Source organism: Chiloscyllium punctatum, chromosome 4, assembly GCF_047496795.1.
Source record: "Chiloscyllium punctatum isolate Juve2018m chromosome 4, sChiPun1.3, whole genome shotgun sequence".
NCBI lineage: Eukaryota > Metazoa > Chordata > Chondrichthyes > Orectolobiformes > Hemiscylliidae > Chiloscyllium > Chiloscyllium punctatum.
In genome coordinates this window covers 33,192,569-33,211,102 of record NC_092742.1, presented here as the reverse complement: position 1 = coordinate 33,211,102, position 18,534 = coordinate 33,192,569, and the positions used below count along the sequence as shown (strand labels likewise).

Sequence of the window (18,534 nt, the reverse complement as noted above, 5' to 3'; positions counted from 1 at the left end):
TTAAAACTTCAAAAAAAAAACTTGTTAATAGCTCTAATCAAAAAAAGTAATATAATTCAAAATCTCATGATTTACTCACCAGAATAGAATGCATCCCCATGTACAGTCGGCTGAGGCAAACAAGGATACACCAGCTTGAAGCCAGGAGTAGTCCAAATGCATATGGATACTGAAAAAGAAATTTTCAAAGAATTAGTAATGATCAAGTTACAACTAAATATAGTGTGCTTATTCAAGCCACAGTAAGCCTACTTCAAAATCATGTTTGAATAAAAACTGCAAGTGCTGAAGACCTGAAACAAACCTGGAACAGAATGTTAAAAGGAGGATCACTGGACTCAAAATGTTAACTTTTTCTCCTCCACAGATGCTCTTAGACCTGCAAGTTTCTTCCAGCAATTTCAGTTTTTGTAAAAAACCACAATGGACGTTAGCACACAAACCTGCACTAAGACTAAGTATAGAATGGATTCAGAAAATTTCAAGTGACCTCAAGACTATTTAAAGAATGCTCTTCTGCTGTATTACTAAAAGCAGAATTTTACATTAGCACTTAATATACAGCACAGAAACAGATCCATCAGTCCAACTCTTCCATGCCAAACAGATGTCCTAAATTTATCTAGTTCCATTTGTCAGCATTTGGCCTATATCTCTCTAAACCCTTTCAGCCTCTGGCATTGCAGACACACACCACCCTCTGCATGAAAATGTTGTCCCTTTTATATCCTTCCCCTCTCACCTTAAACCTATGCCCTCTAGTTATGGACTCTCCACTTCATCCATGCCCCTCAACCTCAAATCTCTAAGGTCATCCCTCAGTCTGCAGCACCCTAGGGAAAATAGCCCCAGTCCATTCAGCCTATACAAAAATAATCCATCCTGTCACAGATGGCTGGGAAGTTAGAATAAAATTAAAAAGGTGACATTTGAGTGTTAGTAGTATCATATATTGTTTACAACTTTGGCAATGAAATACTAACAGATTAAAAAAAAAGGTCTCAGTAACATTTTGCTAGTTCTTCAGGTAGAGGGAAATGACTGACCTTTAACGCACTCAAAATCATAGCATCTTTCTCAAATCACAGCTAACAAAGTAAATTACAAGGGTGCCTTCTCTACCCACAAAGAATAATGCTACCAGATATTCATAAAGAAAGCTGTTTGTACATAGGTTCTTCAAAATTAAAAAGGATACTACACAGGTGCAATTAAAGTTATAAAATTAAAACCAACCTCAATGTGTGGTTATGGTGCACTGTTAATCAAGTGGGTACAAGTTAACATTGAAAATAATAGCAAATCACCAATTTGGACACAAATTAAGAAGAAGCCACCACACCTTTGCTAGTGAGCTCCTTAATAGGATTATCAGTTCAAATCCCATTTCCCAACTTTTGCCAAACACTATGCAGTTTGAAGAGAGATTCTGGTGCTCCTTCATTTGTCACTGATTGGTAATACTTTCTGAGTCCAGTATAACACTTGTGTATTTTAGGCACCCTTCCACTGCTTCCACAATCTTACACAATAGTAAGACTGGTTATCACATGCTGTATAGATCTAATTCAGTTTCAAAACAAGCTCAGCATAACTTGTTTACTTGTCAATTCAACTCCTCCAGAGATAAAATGCCATAATATCTCTTTGTTTATATTTTATAAACAAGCTACATTAAACCTTTATTGTATTAGTGATTTGTGTAGGGGAGGCAGTAGAAATGTGGTAATCTTACTAGAGTTTTGAATTACTAGCCCACGTTGGATGGTGAAATTTGAATTCAATATAAAAAAAGTCCATGGTGACCACATAATAAATGCAGATTGTCAAAAACACTTACCCAATTCACTACGATCCTTTAAAAGGAAAATCTGTCATCCTGACCTGGTCGAGCCGACCTGTGATTTCAGACCCACCCCCCAGTCTAGACAAGTAGGAATGGGCAATAAATGCTGGTTTACACACAGATGCCATATCCCGTAAACAAAATGAAAAAAGGTGCAAGATCTCTTTGCTCCTGTATAAAATTTACCATTTTTACCTGCAACTTATTTACTACCCCAAATTCTAAATGTTTAAATTTTAGCAAATATTGCCATTGTGCAATTTTATTCACATGTCCTTGTATCTTGTGGAGTGCTGAAAGACATGCAGAAGGTGGGGAGCAACCAAGAGGGCAAGAAACAGTTAATCACAGATAATCTACCCATGGCTGTCTCAATATAAGTGACCATCTCAGTCCTTTTGGGTCAAAAGTTTCACCTTCACATTGAGGATATCCTCCATAATGTTGAGGCACTACACTATTCTTAAAAAGGGATTTGAAATAGATCTAACAATTACAGACTGGGCCTCCATGATGCACTGTGGGACATCAGCAGCAATACACTCCAACACACTCTTCAACCCTATGGCCAAGTATGCTCCCCACCAAAGTTTAACAAACATCAGGCCAGTGATCAACTGTTTCAGATTATAGTTGCTAACAGTAGCATTAGACATACATATAAATACGATAAACACCTACGGAAGCTACAGGACTATTTTACACATAAATAGCATAAGCAAGTGATAGATAGGGCTAAGTGATCCAAAAACCAACAGATTAGATAGATGCAAGCTCTGACATACCTCACATTCAACTGTGAATGATGGTGAAGAATTAAACAGCTCACTGGAGGAGGAAGGTCCACAAATATCCCCACCTCCAAAATGATGGGGAAACGCAATATGTCAGTGTAAAAAAGGAGGCTGAACATTTGCAACAATCTTCAAATCAAAAGGACCTTGACTCATGAGGCTGACATCAGTGGGCAAGTTGTTGGAGGGGATCCTGAGGGACAGAATTTAAACATATTTGGAAAAGGAAGGGCTGATTAGGAATGAAGTGAGGACTGCAGATGTTGGAGATCAGAGTAGAGAGTGGGGTGCTAGAAGAGCACAGGTCAGGCAGCATCCAAGGAGCAAGAGAATAGATGTTTCGGGCAAAAAGCCCTTCATCAGGAATTTTTGTGCAGAACTAATCCTGATTAGGGATAGTCAACCTGGCTTGGTGAGTCATGATTTCCCATGCACAAACTTGATTGAGTTTGTTTTTGAAGAAATTACAAAAAGGGGATTGATGAAAGCAGAGTGGTGGACATGATCTGCATGGACTTAAAAAAAGGTGCTCGACAAGGCTCCTCATGGTAGACTGGTGAGCAAGGTTCGATCACATCGAATAGAGGGAGAACTAGCCATTTGGATACAGAACTGCCTCAAACAAAAGGAAGACAAAAGGGTGGAGGGTTGCTTTTCAGACTGGAGGTCTGTGACCAAAGTGCCATAAGGATCAGTGGTGGGCCCGCTGCTTTTTGTCATTTTATTTACACGTGGATATGAACATATATGAGGTATAGTTTGTAAGTTTACAGCTGACACCAAAATAGGTGGTATACTGGAAGAAGGTTACCTCAGTATACAATGGGACCTTAATCAGATGAGCTAATAGGCCAAGTGGCAGATGGGAGCTCAATTTAGATGAAAGTGTGATGCTATATTTTGGCAAAACAAATCAGGGCAGGATTTATACACTTAAATGGCAAGGTCCTAGGGAACGTTGTTGATCAAAGAGACCTTAGAGTACAGGTTCAAAGAAAATAGAGTCCCAGATAGACAGTACGGCGAAGGTAGCATTTGTTATGCTTGCCTTTATTGGTCAGTGCACTGAATATAGGAGTTGGGAGGTCATGCTGAGGCTGTATAGAACATTGGTTAAGTGTGCACAATTCTGGTCTCCCTGCTGTAAAGCGTTGCAGAACTCGAAAGGGTTCAGAAAGGATTTACAAGAACACTGCCAGGTTTGGAGAGTCTGAGTTATAGGGAGAGGCTGAATAGGCTGGGGCTATTTTCTTTGGAGCAGAGGTTGAGGGGTGATCTTGGAAGCTTATAAAATCAGGAGGGGCATTAATAGGATAAATAGACACTGGTCTTTTCACCAGGGTGGAACTAGAGGGCATAGATTTAAGCACCTTTCTCCATATACTGATGCTGCCTGGCTTACTGTGTTCTTCCAGCCTCCAGCTTGTCTACATATAAAGTATTATGGCTAAGACGAGGAAGCCAGAGGCTAGGAATCCTAAAACATGCAACTCATCACTTGTCTCCCAAATGTTTAACACCTTCCATAGGACAAGAACAAATGTAGGCCATTTAGTTCATCAAGTCTGCTCCACCAGTGAGATTGTGGCTCATCTGATAACTAAAACTCCACTTTCCATTTCCCCATGACTCTTTAATTAGTAAGGAATTCAACTTTCCTTCAGAGTAACAAATATACTTAATGACGCAGCCTTGACAGCTATTCAGGGAAAGAATTCCCTACCTCATTTTCCTCAGAAGAGAGAGAGAGAGTCCTCCTCATCCATTTCAAATAGGCAAGCTCCTACTCATGGGTAATGCCCTCTGGTCCTAGACTGCACCAGAGGGGAGAAAAACCTCTTCACATCCAAGAATCCCATATAGGTTTCAATAAGGTCTCCAAATTTTTCTAACACACCAATCAGTAACTCAACCTTTCCTCAAGAAAAATCCTCCACACTCGGGATCAAAAACTAGTCACGCCTCTAATGTCAGCGTATCCTCCCATAGATACGGTGACCAAAACAATTCGGACTGCGGCTTGACTGTGGCCCAATAGTTTTAGCAAGATCTTTTTAAAAAAACTCCATTCCCTTTGAAATAAATAGACAATATTTAATTTGCCTTCCCTGTTACTTGCTGAATTTGTATGCAAGCTTTGCAGGATTCATTCACAAAGATTCCCAAATCCCTGCACTGCAGATTTCAGCATTTCTCTATTTGAATAGGCAGCTTTTCTATTCTTCCCACCAAAGTGTACATAACTTCACATTTTCCCCACAATTATATTCCATCCGCCAAGTTAAAGCAGCCTTCACAGTTAAAGTGACACATCTACAAATATCCACTGCCTGCATTACAGAGATTCGGCAGTATCTACGAGATTTACTGCAGGAATTCACCAAGTTTCCTTAGACAGCAGCTTCCAAACCCAAAACCACTATCATCTAGAAAAAAAACAGCAGATACAAGGGAACACCACAAGCCATGAGTTCCCCTCAAAACGACTTTTAAGCTATCTTGCTATTCCTTCACTGTTGCTCGATAAAAATCCTGGAATTCCTTCCCAAACACCACAAATTTACACAAAATGAACAGATCCAAGGAAGGTAAGTATTCACTACATACAAGTGCAACTCGGAGATGGGCAATAAAATACTGAACCAGCCACAAATGCCCATATCTCATGAATGGATTTAAAAGCTGGTCAAAGGGAACTGTAACATTACCCAATGTTTGTGGGTACAGTCGTATTAGTCAATTTGCTAATCTGTAAATTGCATCATAAAATTAACTCCAGTTAAATTGTCACTAATTATTTTCCCCCATCCATGCAATTTGTTCACTGGATACCCCAGCTGCTGGCTAAGGGTCCAAAGGACATTTAAAGAGTCAACCACAGTGTGAATTTGAGGTCACATAAAAGGGTTAAACCAGGTAAAATCAGATTTTCTTCCCTACTGGACATTAGCGAACATGTTCTTTTGTTTTAAATAAAAAAATAATCAACAGTGGTTACATGCTCACCACTAGCTTTCTTTTCCAGATTTTTCACTAAATTCAAATTTCACCATCATCTACCACGTTAGAATGGTGAACTTACATCCCCAGAATATTGCCGCGAGGTTCTGGATTGCTAGTCCAGATACATTATTACTACACCCTTTTAATCAATGCACCTTGTGGGACTGCCACAAGGTTTATCTTTTCACACATTAGCTCATATTTTAATCAATGTCATCCTATTCTGTTACTTGCCCACAACTGTTTACTCTCACTATATTAATTTGTCTGGTTTTGCAGCAGTTAACATACATCTACTGTATTACTCTACTTTTACCTCCCCGACCAGGGAAAAGGCAATTCTGGATCTGGTATTGTGCAACGAACCAGAATTGGTCAGGGACCTCAAAGTGAAGGAGCCATTGGGAAGTAGTGACCATAATACAATAAGCTTCAATCTGCAATTTAAAGAGGGAGAGGGTACAGTCGGAAGTGACAATATTGCTGTTGAATAAATGGAACTATGGAGCTGAGGGAGGAGCTGGCCAAAGTTCAATGATGCAATACCTTAGCAGGGATGACAGTGGAGGAACAATGGTGGATATTTCTGTGTATAATGCAGAAGTTGCAAGATCAGTTCATTCCAAAAAAGAAAGAAAGATCCTAGGAGGAGGCAAGGGTGTCCGTGGCTGACGAGGGAAGTTAAGAAAAATGTAAAGTTAAAAGAGACAAAGTATAACATAGCAAAGATAAGTGGGAAAACGGAGGACTGGGAAGATTTTAAAGAAGAGGATTGCTAAGAAGGAAATACGCTGAGAAAAAAAAAAGGAGGTACAAAGGTAAACTGACCAAAAATATAAAAGGAGGATAGTAAAAGTTTTTTTTTAAAAAAGGTATGTGAAAGGCAAAAAAAAAGGTTAAGACTACAATTGGGCCCTTGAAGACAGAAACAGGGGAATATATTATGGGGAACAAAGAAATGGCAGAAGAATTGAATTGGTACTTCAGATCTGTGTTCACTGGGGAAGACACAAGCAATCTCCCTAAGGTAACAGTAGCTGAAGGACCTGAACTGAAGGGAATTTATATTTGCCAGGAATTGGTGTTGGAGAGACTGTTAGGTCTGAAGGTTGAGAAGTCCCCGGGCCTAATGGTCTACATCCCAGAGTACTGAAGGAGGTGGCTCGAGAAATAGTGGATGCGTTGGTGATTATTTTCCAGAGTTTGATAGATTCAGAATCAGTTCCTGCGGATTGGAGGGTGGCTAATGTTATACCACTTTTTAAGAAAGGTGGAGAGAGAAAGCAGGAAATTATAGACCAGTTATTCTGACCTCAGTGATGGGAAAGATGCTGGAGTCTATTATAAAGGAGGAAATTATGACACATCTGGATAGTAGTAACAGGATAGGTCAGAGTCAGCATGGATTTATGAAGGGGAAAATCATGCTTGACTAATCTTCTGGAATTTTTTGAGGATGTAACTCTGAAGATGGACAAGGGAGATCCAGTAGATGTAGTGTACCTGGACTTTCAGAAAGCTTTTGATAGGAGGTTAGTGAGCAAAATTAGGGCGCATGGTATTGGGGGCAAAGTACCAACTTGGATGGAAAGTTGGTTGGCTGGCTGATAGGAAACAAAGTAGTGATAAACGGTTCCATTTCGGAATGGCAGGCAGTGACCAGTGGGGTACTGCAGGGATCAGTGCTGGGACCGCAGCTTTTTACAATATATGTTAATGATATAGAAGATGGTATTAGCAATAACATCAATAAATTTGCTGATGATTCTAAGCTGGGTGGCAAGGTGAAATGTGACGAGGATGTTAGGAGATTACAGGGTGACCTGGACAAGTGAGGCGAGTGGTCAGATGTATGGCAGATGCAGTTTAATGTGGATAAATGTATGGTTATCCACCTTGGTGGCAAGAACAGGAAGGCAGATTACTACCTAAATGGAATCAATTTAGGTAAGGGGCAGTACAAAGAGATCTGGGTGTTCTTGTACACCAGTCAATGAAGGCAAGCATGCAGGTAGTGAAGAAGGCTAATAGCATGCTGGCCTTCATAACAAGAGGGATTGAGTATAGAAGCAAAGAGGTTCTTCTGCAGCTGTACAGGGCCCTGGTGAGACCGCACCTGGAGTACTGTGTGTAGTTCTGGTCTCCAAATTTGAGGAAAGACATTCTGGCTATTGAGGGAGTGCAGTGTACGTTCACGAGGTCAATTCCTGGAATGGCGGGATTACCTTACACTGAAAGACTGGAGCAGCTGGACTTGTATATCCTTGAGTTTAGAAGACTGAGAGGGGATCTAATTGAGACATAAGATTATTAAAGGCAGGAACTCTGGAGAAACTCTGGAGGCAGGAAACATGTTTCCGCTGATGGGTGAGTGCCGAACCAGAGGACACAGCTTAAAAAATACAGGGTAGACCATTTAGGACAGAGAGAGGAGAAACTTCTTCACCCAGAGAGAGAGTGGTGGCTGTGTGGAATGCTCTGCCCCAGAGGGCAATGGAAGCCCAGTCTCTGGATTCATTTAAGAAAATAAAAAAAAAAAAAGAGTTGGATAAAGCTCTCAAGGATAGTGGAATCAAGGGTTATGGAGATAAGGCAGGAACAGGATACTGGTTAAGGGTGATCAGCCATGATCACATTGAATGGTGGTGCAGGCTCAAAAGGGCAGAATGGCCTACTCCTGCACCTTTTATCTATTGTTTAATTAAAGGAGTCATCATATGTACAGCAAGCAACTGACCCTTTAGTCCAACTCATCCATGCCAACCAGGTATCCTAACCTAAATCTAGTCCCATTTGCCAGCACTTAGCCCACATCCCTCTAAACCCTTCCTATTTCATATACCCATCCAGATGTTTTTGAAATGTTGTACCAGCTTCCACCACTTCATCTGGTAGCTCATTCAGTACACATACCACCCTCTGTTTGAGAAAAGTTGCCCCTTTGGTCCCTTTTGAATCTTCCCCTCTCACCCTAAAATTATGTCCTCTTGTTCTGGACTGGATTATAATTTTTCATTTATACATGTTGGTCTACCTTCTAGTTAGGAATATTGGACGTCCTATCACCGATGTTAATCCTGTCAGTTTAAGTGTTAGTCCACACATCAACATGAGTGTTTGTCATCACTCAAGCTTCCATAAATGCTATGAGAAAACAACAGAAAAATTATGTCTAACAAAAAAGAATATCTAGTTAAAAAAGTAAAAAATGTAATTTCTAAGAAAAAAAATTGCCACTCACATACATAGCAGCTCACTGTGGCATATTTGCACTGGATTGTAGAAAACTAATGTTACTCAGTTTAACAAAACTAAAACTAACAAACAACTGCATTGATGGTCTCCTATGACTGAATTTTACTGGTTCCAGATAAGGAACAAATACTTGGCAAGAGCTGATCCACCCCTATTTTATAAACAAAAGCCTAAATATCAGTAGACTATGCCACATTGCTGTGTTTAAATATAAACTAAATTACCAGCAACACTTGAGACAGTACAAGACAAGACATGTAGCCATGCAAATTCTGATGTCGTCCTTGTGTATTATCTTCTATTGTCCACTTATTTTCATTTGGACCACATGTGGCTTCTACAGAAGATCGTTGGACACATTCCAGAACAGTTAAAAAGGATGCAGACATCTGGCTCTAAACCAGCCTTCAGTGAGCTTACACTGGAACTGTATGACTATTTTTGCAGTTTGAGTAATATGATCATGCAACAAAATTTGCTGAATTCAAAACAAGTGGCGACAAATTAGTGTCTAGAACAGTTAAGCAGAGGGATACACTGGACTGCACAATTGGAAATCAAAGGTCACAGCCTTATGCTGACAGAGGCTTTGAAGAGCAGAACTAAATAAACCTTTGAAGTGCACTCAAATCGGACTCCTGAGGGGCCTTGTGAAATTCTGTACTAAATCAGGTTTTGCACAAATTTATGTTGATGAGTGAAGACAGGATAGCACATCAACATCAAGAACATTTTAGAAATAAACAGACTAAGCAAAATACCAAGTGAATGGCCTTCGTTTTTTGGGGGAAAAAAATCACTTTCATTTGGCACGGAACAGAATCTCAGACTGAAAAATATCATATGTTCATGCCCATGCATATCAAGTTAGCTAGTATCATGGGGAAAATCAACGAAAAAAAGAGGAAGAGCAAGATTAGTTAGGATACCCAACTGATTCACTGCTGAGGCCCACTCGCATGTGAAGCGAGTCATTCTTTATTCCTACAAGAAAGGAACGGCAGATCACTATGAACCAGTGTATTCAGATTACATGAAATATCTAGCAGCAAACTATACAAATTCAAAATCAATCATTTTTATAATGCATCCTTATCCAGAAGATCATCAAGTGTTTCAAAAGGTTTTAACTTTAGGGTGCAGAACATTCAAGGGAAGAGGGACCAGCAGGAGGTCATTGAATACATTGGAACTAACGACATAGAATTTCATGCTTCTCTTCCTGAGGAGAGAATATAGGAAGTAAGGCAGGAATTTGAAGTCAGTTGAGAGTAGTAATATCTGGATTACTCCCAGTACCACAACCTGATGAGGGTAGGAATGGGAGGATAGTGCAGATGAATCAGTGGCTGAGGAGCTAGTGCAAGGGAAGAAGAAGATTCACATTTTTGGATAATTCAAATATCTTCTGGGGGAGAAATGACCTGTATAAGGACTGCAGATTACACCTGAATTGGAAGGGGATAATATACTGGAGGAGAGATTTGCTTGAGCTGCTCGGGAGGATTTAAAAACTTGAGGGAGGAGAAGGTTGGGACCCAGGGGAGATAGCAAGGAAGGAGATCAGTCTGAGACAGGTACAGTTGGGAAAAAGAACTAAGGCAAACAGGAATAGAATGCAGAACAAGGTATGACTTAAATTAAACTGCATTTGTTTCGATGCAAGAGACCCAGATAAGGCAGATGAATTCAGGGCATGACCAGGAATATGGGACTGGGATATCACAGCAATTATAGAATGGTGGCTCAGAGATGGACAGGATTGGCAGCCTAATGTTCCAGGGTATAGATGCTGTACTCTTGCCACCCTCTCCCCCACGCCCAACACCTTGAAAAATATCCATAGTACAGAGCTGGTTGAACTGGACATCTTAAAATGCATGAAGGTGGATACATCTCCAGACCTGATCAGTTATAACCTAGAACTGTGGGCAGCTAGGGAAGCAATTGCTGGGCCCCTTGCGGAGAGATTTGTATTATCAATAGCCACAGGTGAGGTGCTGGAAAACTGGAGGTTGGCTAAAGTGGCACCACTATTAAAAAGGAAGGTGGTAAGGAAAAGCCAGAAGCTATAGACTGCTGAGCCTCATGTCAGTGGTGGGCAAGTTCCTGGAAGGAGCCCTGAGGGATGGGATTTATGATACATTTGCAAACGCAAGGACTGATTAGGAATGGTCAACGTGGTTTTGTGCATAGAAAATTGTGTCTCACTTGACTGAGTTTTTTTGAAGTAATAAAAGACGACTGACTAGGGCAGAGCAACTCATGTCATTTATATGGACTTCAATAAGGCATTCGGCAGGACTCCTCACACTAGACTGGTTAGTGAGGTTAGATCACATGGAATAAAAGGGAGAACTAGCTATTTGGATACAGAAGTAGCTCAAAAAAGATAGAAGACAAAGGGTTATGGTGGAGAGTTGCTTTTCAGTGCCTGTGAACAGTGGAGTGCCGTAAGGTTCTGTGCCAGGTCCACTGCTTTTTGTCATTTATATAAATGATTTGGATATGTACATGGGGAGGTATGGTTAATAAGTTTGCAGATTAGACCAAAATGGGAAGCTGTCATGGACAGCGAAGGAAGTTACTTCAGAATACAACATGATTCTGATCAGATGGGCCAATGGGCTGAGGAAAGGCAAATGGAGTTTAATTTAGATAAATATGAGGTGTTGCATTTTAGAAAGGCAAATCAGGGCAGGATGATTACACTTTATGATAATGTCCTGGGGAGTGTTGTGGAACCAAAAAAAAGTTCATAGTTCCTTGAAAAGTGATGTCGCAGGTAGTTAGGATAGTGAAGCTTGCCTTTACTGGTCTGAGCACAAAGTGCAGTATTTATGAGGTAATGTTGCAGCTGTACAGGACGTTGGTTAGGACATTATTGAAATATCATGTGGAATTCTGGTCTTCCTGCTTTAGGAAGGATGTTGTGGAAACTGAAGTGGTTGAGAAAAGATTTACAAAGACACGGCCAGGGTTGGAGGGCTTGAGCAAATGGGGCAGATAGTCTATGGTTATTTTCCCTTGTGCTAGATGCTGAGGGGTGACATTATAGAGCTTTATAAAATCATGAGAGGCATGGATAGGGTAGAGACAAGGTCTTTTCCTTGGGTTGAGGGTGTCTAAAACCTATGCCCTCTATTTTAAAAGGTGAGAATGGAACGATTTAAATGGGATCTAATGGGCAACCTTTTCAGAGGATGGTGAGTGTATGGAATAACCTGCCAGAGGAAGTTGAAGTGGAAGAGGCTGATACAATTACAACATTTAAAAAGACATCTGGATTGGTATGATTAGGATGGTTTTAGTGAGATAGGGGCCAAATACTGGCAAAAGTGGATTGGATTTATTTAGTATATCTGTTTAGCATGGGCAAGTTGGACTGAAGGGTCAGTGCTGTATACTGTATCTCTATGATGCTAATGGACGTGCCAAACAGAGCACACTTGGTTGTAGATTAAATTGGATGATAAATCTTGGCTAGTGTTAGTTTTATCAAAACTCATTGAGCTGCTTTTATACAACCATGTTTCACAACTATATAAAATGAAGCTCTACCACCTATTTTCCTTTTGTGATTCCACTGCTCTTTTCATTGCAAACACCATAATCTTCCAACACAACCAGGAACCAAATAATTAACTCAAGATCAGCACTGCTTCAGATCAAAGAGAGGTCTGCTAAAACCACAAATACATTTTACAAAGCAAACTTAAAAAAGGTTGTTCACAACTTGCTTTCCAAACCTAGAGAGGCCACATTAACACTCTGCAATCGTAAACATGGTATAGTCTGCTGTATACTCCTGTTGCTCACAGACTGTTCAATGTGAAATTAAACAAAGTCATACGGCATGGAAACAGCCCTTCCATTCAATTAGTGAGATGTTTGAAGAGTGTTCTGGTGAAGCATTATATCTAAAAATGTTAACGCTTTCTCGCTTTGCGAATGCTGTTTGACCTGAGTATTTCTTCCATTTTCTGTTTTTATCTCAAAGGAGGAGTGCAACTCCAACAGTACATGAGACTGGCGACCAATTCAGCATCAAGCAATCTGCTCAATTAATTGACATCAGTGAAAAGTCATGAATACTTATGGATCGGTGGATTTCAATCCTTGCTGAGTTTCTGATTAATCAAAGATCAATGAAGTTAAGAACTGAGAACTTCAATACCCGACCCACAGTCAGATGAGAGTCCAAACAGTGAGAGCTTTTCAGATGTGTAAATTTCTATATACTAATTACAATTACATTTCTAATGCAGTTCGTTCATATGATTCCCCTTACAGATCAGTTGTAGAAAAAAAAAACGATCACTAATAGGGAAACGTCTTAAAATGTATATATTGTGTACTGTATATAGTAGTGTATACAGATAAGGTTATGGCACATTTCTGATTAATGTAATATCTAAAAAGGGCCTTTCATGTTTCAATACAAGTCTATATTTACATGACCTTTTAAATATCATAAGCTATTCATAACAGCATTATAAAACAGTATGATATTGACCACCTTTTATAGGTATTGAGTTAAATGATCAAAAATTTGATTAAGCATTTGTTCCTTTTTAGAAAAGGATTCTTAAAACCAAAGTGGGAGCTTCCAAGAGGTTATTACCTATGCAATGGAAGGCACGACCAAACAGAATAGGGTAGGAATAAAAATGAGAAGGGATAAAAGACAGAATTAAACAAACAACAATAATGGAGAATAATGAGTCAGAGGAATTGACAGAAATATGGAAGGGCAAGACCATTTTGAAGAAATATTTGGAAACGGAGTTGCTTGATCAGGTGCCAAACTGGATGAGGGAGCCCAGGTCAATAGAGAAAAATAGAGACTTAGTGCCTGTTGAGACATGCACATTAAAAAGTTGTGACCTAAACTACATAGAATGTGATATGGGAGATTAGAAAATAGTGAAATAACACAACAACATTCCCCCTGGTTGTCAATTTTGTCCTCTGCTTACTGACCCTCTAGTCAATGGGAGCAGTTCCTCAAAGACTTGAACAACCTCCTTCAGTACTGTAAACGTTCCACAATTCTTTACTCTATCAAAATGCTTGTTTCTTGTGTAGCCCAAGTCATCCGGTTTCCACTCCCCACAAGTCGAAGCAAAACGCTCAGACACCGTATACTTTTACCTCGGTCTTTATTCGGGGCCCTGAAAAGGGAGAGAGAACAATCGCCCATGTGCACAGAGACAGGAGCTCACAGTCTGATCTGGAATAGCAGTTTCTCAAGTGAACTATATACTCATTTTACTAGAAGAAGCAGCCAGATACGGATACATACATATTAATTGGGTGACTGTTATAATCAATGTGTGAGTATCAACAGTAAAGATTAAGTCATATGCTGTTACATAATGAATAATTGGCTTCACATAAATAAATATTTTTCAACTTGTTAAATTGACCTCACATACAGAATGCTCTCTCATCTTGTTAAATGAGGGTTTTTGTATCTTAACATTACACTTGCCTGCAGCACCCTACTGCGAACTAAGTTCTTACCTGATCTGAGTCATGCTCAGCTGAACCTCTTGTTTCACAAAACACAGAACTGAACTCTTTCCCTGCCTACTTATACCCTTTACACATTCTCATTCCCTCTTTTTATCATTTCATGATAACCATAGAGATGGCACTATCAGCTTTCATAAAACTGACAGCCAATACTGAAGTTATTGACACACAGCATACAATGATTATCACAACAAAGATAATAGTTCCTTACAGTAATTAGAGCTTGAAGAATCCTCCCATGGAAAAAATTCACCAGTAAAGTTCTTAAATCCACAGTCATTTGCAACCACTCCATCCCCTCTACTTTAGAGTGGAAATTTGCCAGTTCTCCAAAATGTCCTTTAGTAAAGGACAACCTGAAAACAAAATAGTCTATCCTTGTGCATCACTCCTTGGAGAAATCCGTATTCTTGGACAAGGGCAGTTAGATGCTTCACAAAACAGACAAAAGACTTCCATCCTTCTGGAGATGCTTCAGATGGAGGATACCAATGCATCTAAGTGTGCAGTGTAGCTGCTGCATTCACCCTAACCTCCTGCTGCGTCTGCTCCCGCTCTGCTGTTAAATGCAACAAAGCCAACTGCCTGTTTTGATGTTGGCTCGATAAGTGAACCTTCAAATCCCTTTAATGATCTAAAGACAAGGTAAAGCTCACTTAGTTTAATGTCCATAGGAAGGTCACTGACAAAAAGTGTAGTGACCTACTCTTCATTGTTGATGGTTTCTTCACTTTTCGTGTGCATGACTGGGCAGCTGATTGATCCAACAGATTCAATAGAGGGCAGTTGTCCGAAGACATGCTTTATCTGTGAATGGAGAAACTCTACAGAAGATGTTAATGCTCGAAGTATCTTTGAATTTCCTCTCCTTCCCTCCTTGCCAAAAGGTGGTTATCAGTTTAAAGAGTCACATTTAGCTACACAAAAAAAATGGTTTACCTGTTTCAATCTTCTTTGAATTCTTGAAGTTTGGTACTCTATTTATGACATTATCAAGTTCTAAACTATTCATAAACTTCTAAATTGTACTGCCTAAACAATTCAGTCAATTGTAAACATCCAATGGTCTTAAAATTCAAGCCCTCAGAGGATCCCATTCAGGTTATTCAAAAAAAGAGTTACTTTCCATTAGCAAATCAATACTTTGCTAATGTAAAAGCTAAAATCAGGGAAAAAAAAAAAGAGTATTTCCAAAATCTGGAACAGCAAGAAAACAAAAAAATGTCTCAATCGCTTTTGCAGTTGAAGAGGTAGTTTCAGTTCAGATTTAAATCTCATTTGTGGAAAACAAAATGCTGAATATTTTAATATGTTCTTCAAATGAAACTGCTCATAACGTCAGAATTACAGTGGCAACTTTGGTAGAGATCAACATTCTGAATTTGCAATATGAAGGGGGCCAATTAGGTCATAATTATCAGAACTGAAACAGCTCAACCTCAAATTCTAGTGTTCTCTAGAAAATCTTAAAACATTAAAAATGTACTCGGTGAACATTCCATTAAAATCACAAGGATGTTTTATTACAATACTCTTATCTGGCTCAAGCATGACCACAGATCCAACTGTTTTTAAGAACAGGCATTGTAGAATTTCAAAACAAATCAGGGGCTCAAGGCACTCAAGTAGTTAAGGTTACAAGTTTGATAAATTTTAAAAAGAATATTTATTCCATTTCAACACAAAATGAATCTGCCCCACTACTCAGCTCACAAAACACATCGAGATCCTGATTCAAACAAAGGGAAAAAGTTACTTAAGGATTTTCTGATCCAGTATTTTAACAAACCAAAATTTTTAATTATTAAACACTCAGCATTGCACAATTTACATTGAAACTTTCCTTTTTCAATGCAAGTATCAGTACAACCTTAATTTCAGCATCTTTCAGTTTTGTTTTGCATCCCCTCGTTGAAATTACACTTATATAAAAATAGAGAAAGCGCTCACAGCCAACCACATGGTACTGCAATCCAAGCCACTCTCTTCCCCCAGAACAAAGACTCAGTCATAAATTTTACCACGAGGGGACTTTAACTCCTTTCTCACTTTGCATGAATCCAGTTAAACACAGAACCTGAATTTCAATTAAACACAAAACTCAAACCTGAGCACAGTGCAGAGGATTTGAACCTCAAATGAACCCACCCAGGGGACTTGAACCTCAGTACTGCGCAGAGGATTCAAATTTCAATTAGACCACCTCACCCCAGGGGACTCCAGTACCATGCAGAGGACTCCAACCTCAACCAAACCCAGTCCAGTGGACTTGAACCCCAGTACCGGAGAACTCTAAGCTCAATCACATTTTCCCATCCCAGGAAACTCTAACCCCAGTACTGCGCAGAGGACACAAACCTCAAATTGCACCTTCTAACAGTGCAGAGGACTCAAACCTCAGTTTTGCAAGCATGCTGGTAGGCAGTCTCCTGACTGAACTAATTACTATTCAAGGAATCCTTAGAATAGACAACTATTGAATGAGTGGACTGTCTCTAGCAAGCAAGAGTAGAGGGGGACCAAGGTTTAAAATCTTACCTTGTGGGTCCATCTGTCTCGAGACAATAGATGTTCTGAGCAGCCACTGACACCATCCAAATCATAACTATCAGTTTGGATCCTGACTAACTATGCCAATATAGTCATCAAGCTATCACAGAGATACAGTATATAGTTTTATTCTGGGACCATTACAAATGAGTATCAACAGTAAAGATTAAGCCATCTGCTGTTGTTACACAATGAATAACTGCCTTCACAGTGAATATTCTTCACCTTTTTACACTGAACTCACATAGCAAGTGCTCCCTTATTTGGTTAAATGGCTCGACATGGTGAGTGCTTTTCCACCTTGTTAACCCATTATCCTTGCCTGCAGCACCCCATTGTTAACTAAGTTTTTATCTGATCTTAGTGATGCTCAGCTGAACTTCTTGTTTCACAAAACTCAACTCTTTCCCTGCCTTCTTATACCCTATACACATTCACATCCAGATTTTAATAATTCCAATATCACAACTATATCACAATCCACCCCCCCTTGTCCGCCATCACATTCTTAAAACCTTTGTCCAAAACCTTCAAATCATCCATCCTAACAACAGGGTAGTTTCAGTTTGTTTCGTAATACTTCTGTGAAGCACCTTGAAACATTATGTTGAAAGTGTCTAGAAATAAAAGATTTTCTTCTCTAGTCTTGCTAGTGATTTGAGATAAAGAAATTCTAATGACCCTCTTGTTTGTTATAGGTTTAGATTATTTTCTGTTTTGACATCTCTTATTTTAAACGTTGCAAGATAAGATCGCAAGTTTAAAAAACTAAAGTTCATCTAATATGTCACAATGTTTGTAGGCATTTCAACATCTTTAAAGAGTGGTCAACGGGAACATTGAAAAATAATTCATTAAATTACTGGGGAAAAAAAAAGTCAAGAGAGTCAGAGGTGTTGTTTGGAGGAGATGCAGTCTGACAACCTTAAAACCCATTAACACTGATAAATACAGCTATAACACCATTCAAGGAGGTGCAGAATTTACTTAGTATATTGGCAAATTTTTTCAAAACTAAAACTACAAGAATTAGATTACTATCTGGCACATGATCCCTGACCCCAATGTAATGAAACAAGTCAAGGTTCACGTCATCACTGTACACTGGAACAAGGAAGCTGGTGCCAAAAGATTTATCATGCAGCCATTGAAACAGCCTGTCCAGTGTCCCACTCTTCAGCTTCACTTAGCTCTTTTTCAAAGTTCCTTTATTCAATGCTTATACAATTCATTTCAGAGCACCAGGACACTACAATAAAATGTATAAATTGTTAAAATTTCTATTTAACAGTTTGCGTTTTAACTACAAGAGTCTACCAAACTGACAGTATTGTAAAACTAGTGTGCTAGCCATTACACAAGTCCTACACACAGTCACTGACAGTGAAGCCATATGCTCTGTTATTGTGGAGATATTGGAAACATCTCCTGAAGTTGCAGAAGTGCAACCTCCCTGATATTTTATTTGCTTAGCTGCTTCCAACCTTTCCTCCAAAGCAACATTTGTTGCTAACAAAATAGTTAATTACTTCTGAAGCGCATTAACCT

General features: G+C 39.4%; 1 protein-coding gene across 1 annotated transcript in view; it reads right to left on the bottom strand.

Annotated features, from left to right (window-relative positions):
* sgpp1b (sphingosine-1-phosphate phosphatase 1b) overlaps positions 1 to 18,534 on the bottom strand; it is a 61,322-nt gene that overhangs the window by 17,003 nt on the left and 25,785 nt on the right. Inside the window, exon 2 of the mRNA XM_072568335.1 lies at positions 80 to 169. Within this exon, the coding sequence (XP_072424436.1) occupies positions 80 to 169 (90 nt within the window). The remainder of the gene's footprint in view (positions 1 to 79; positions 170 to 18,534) is intronic.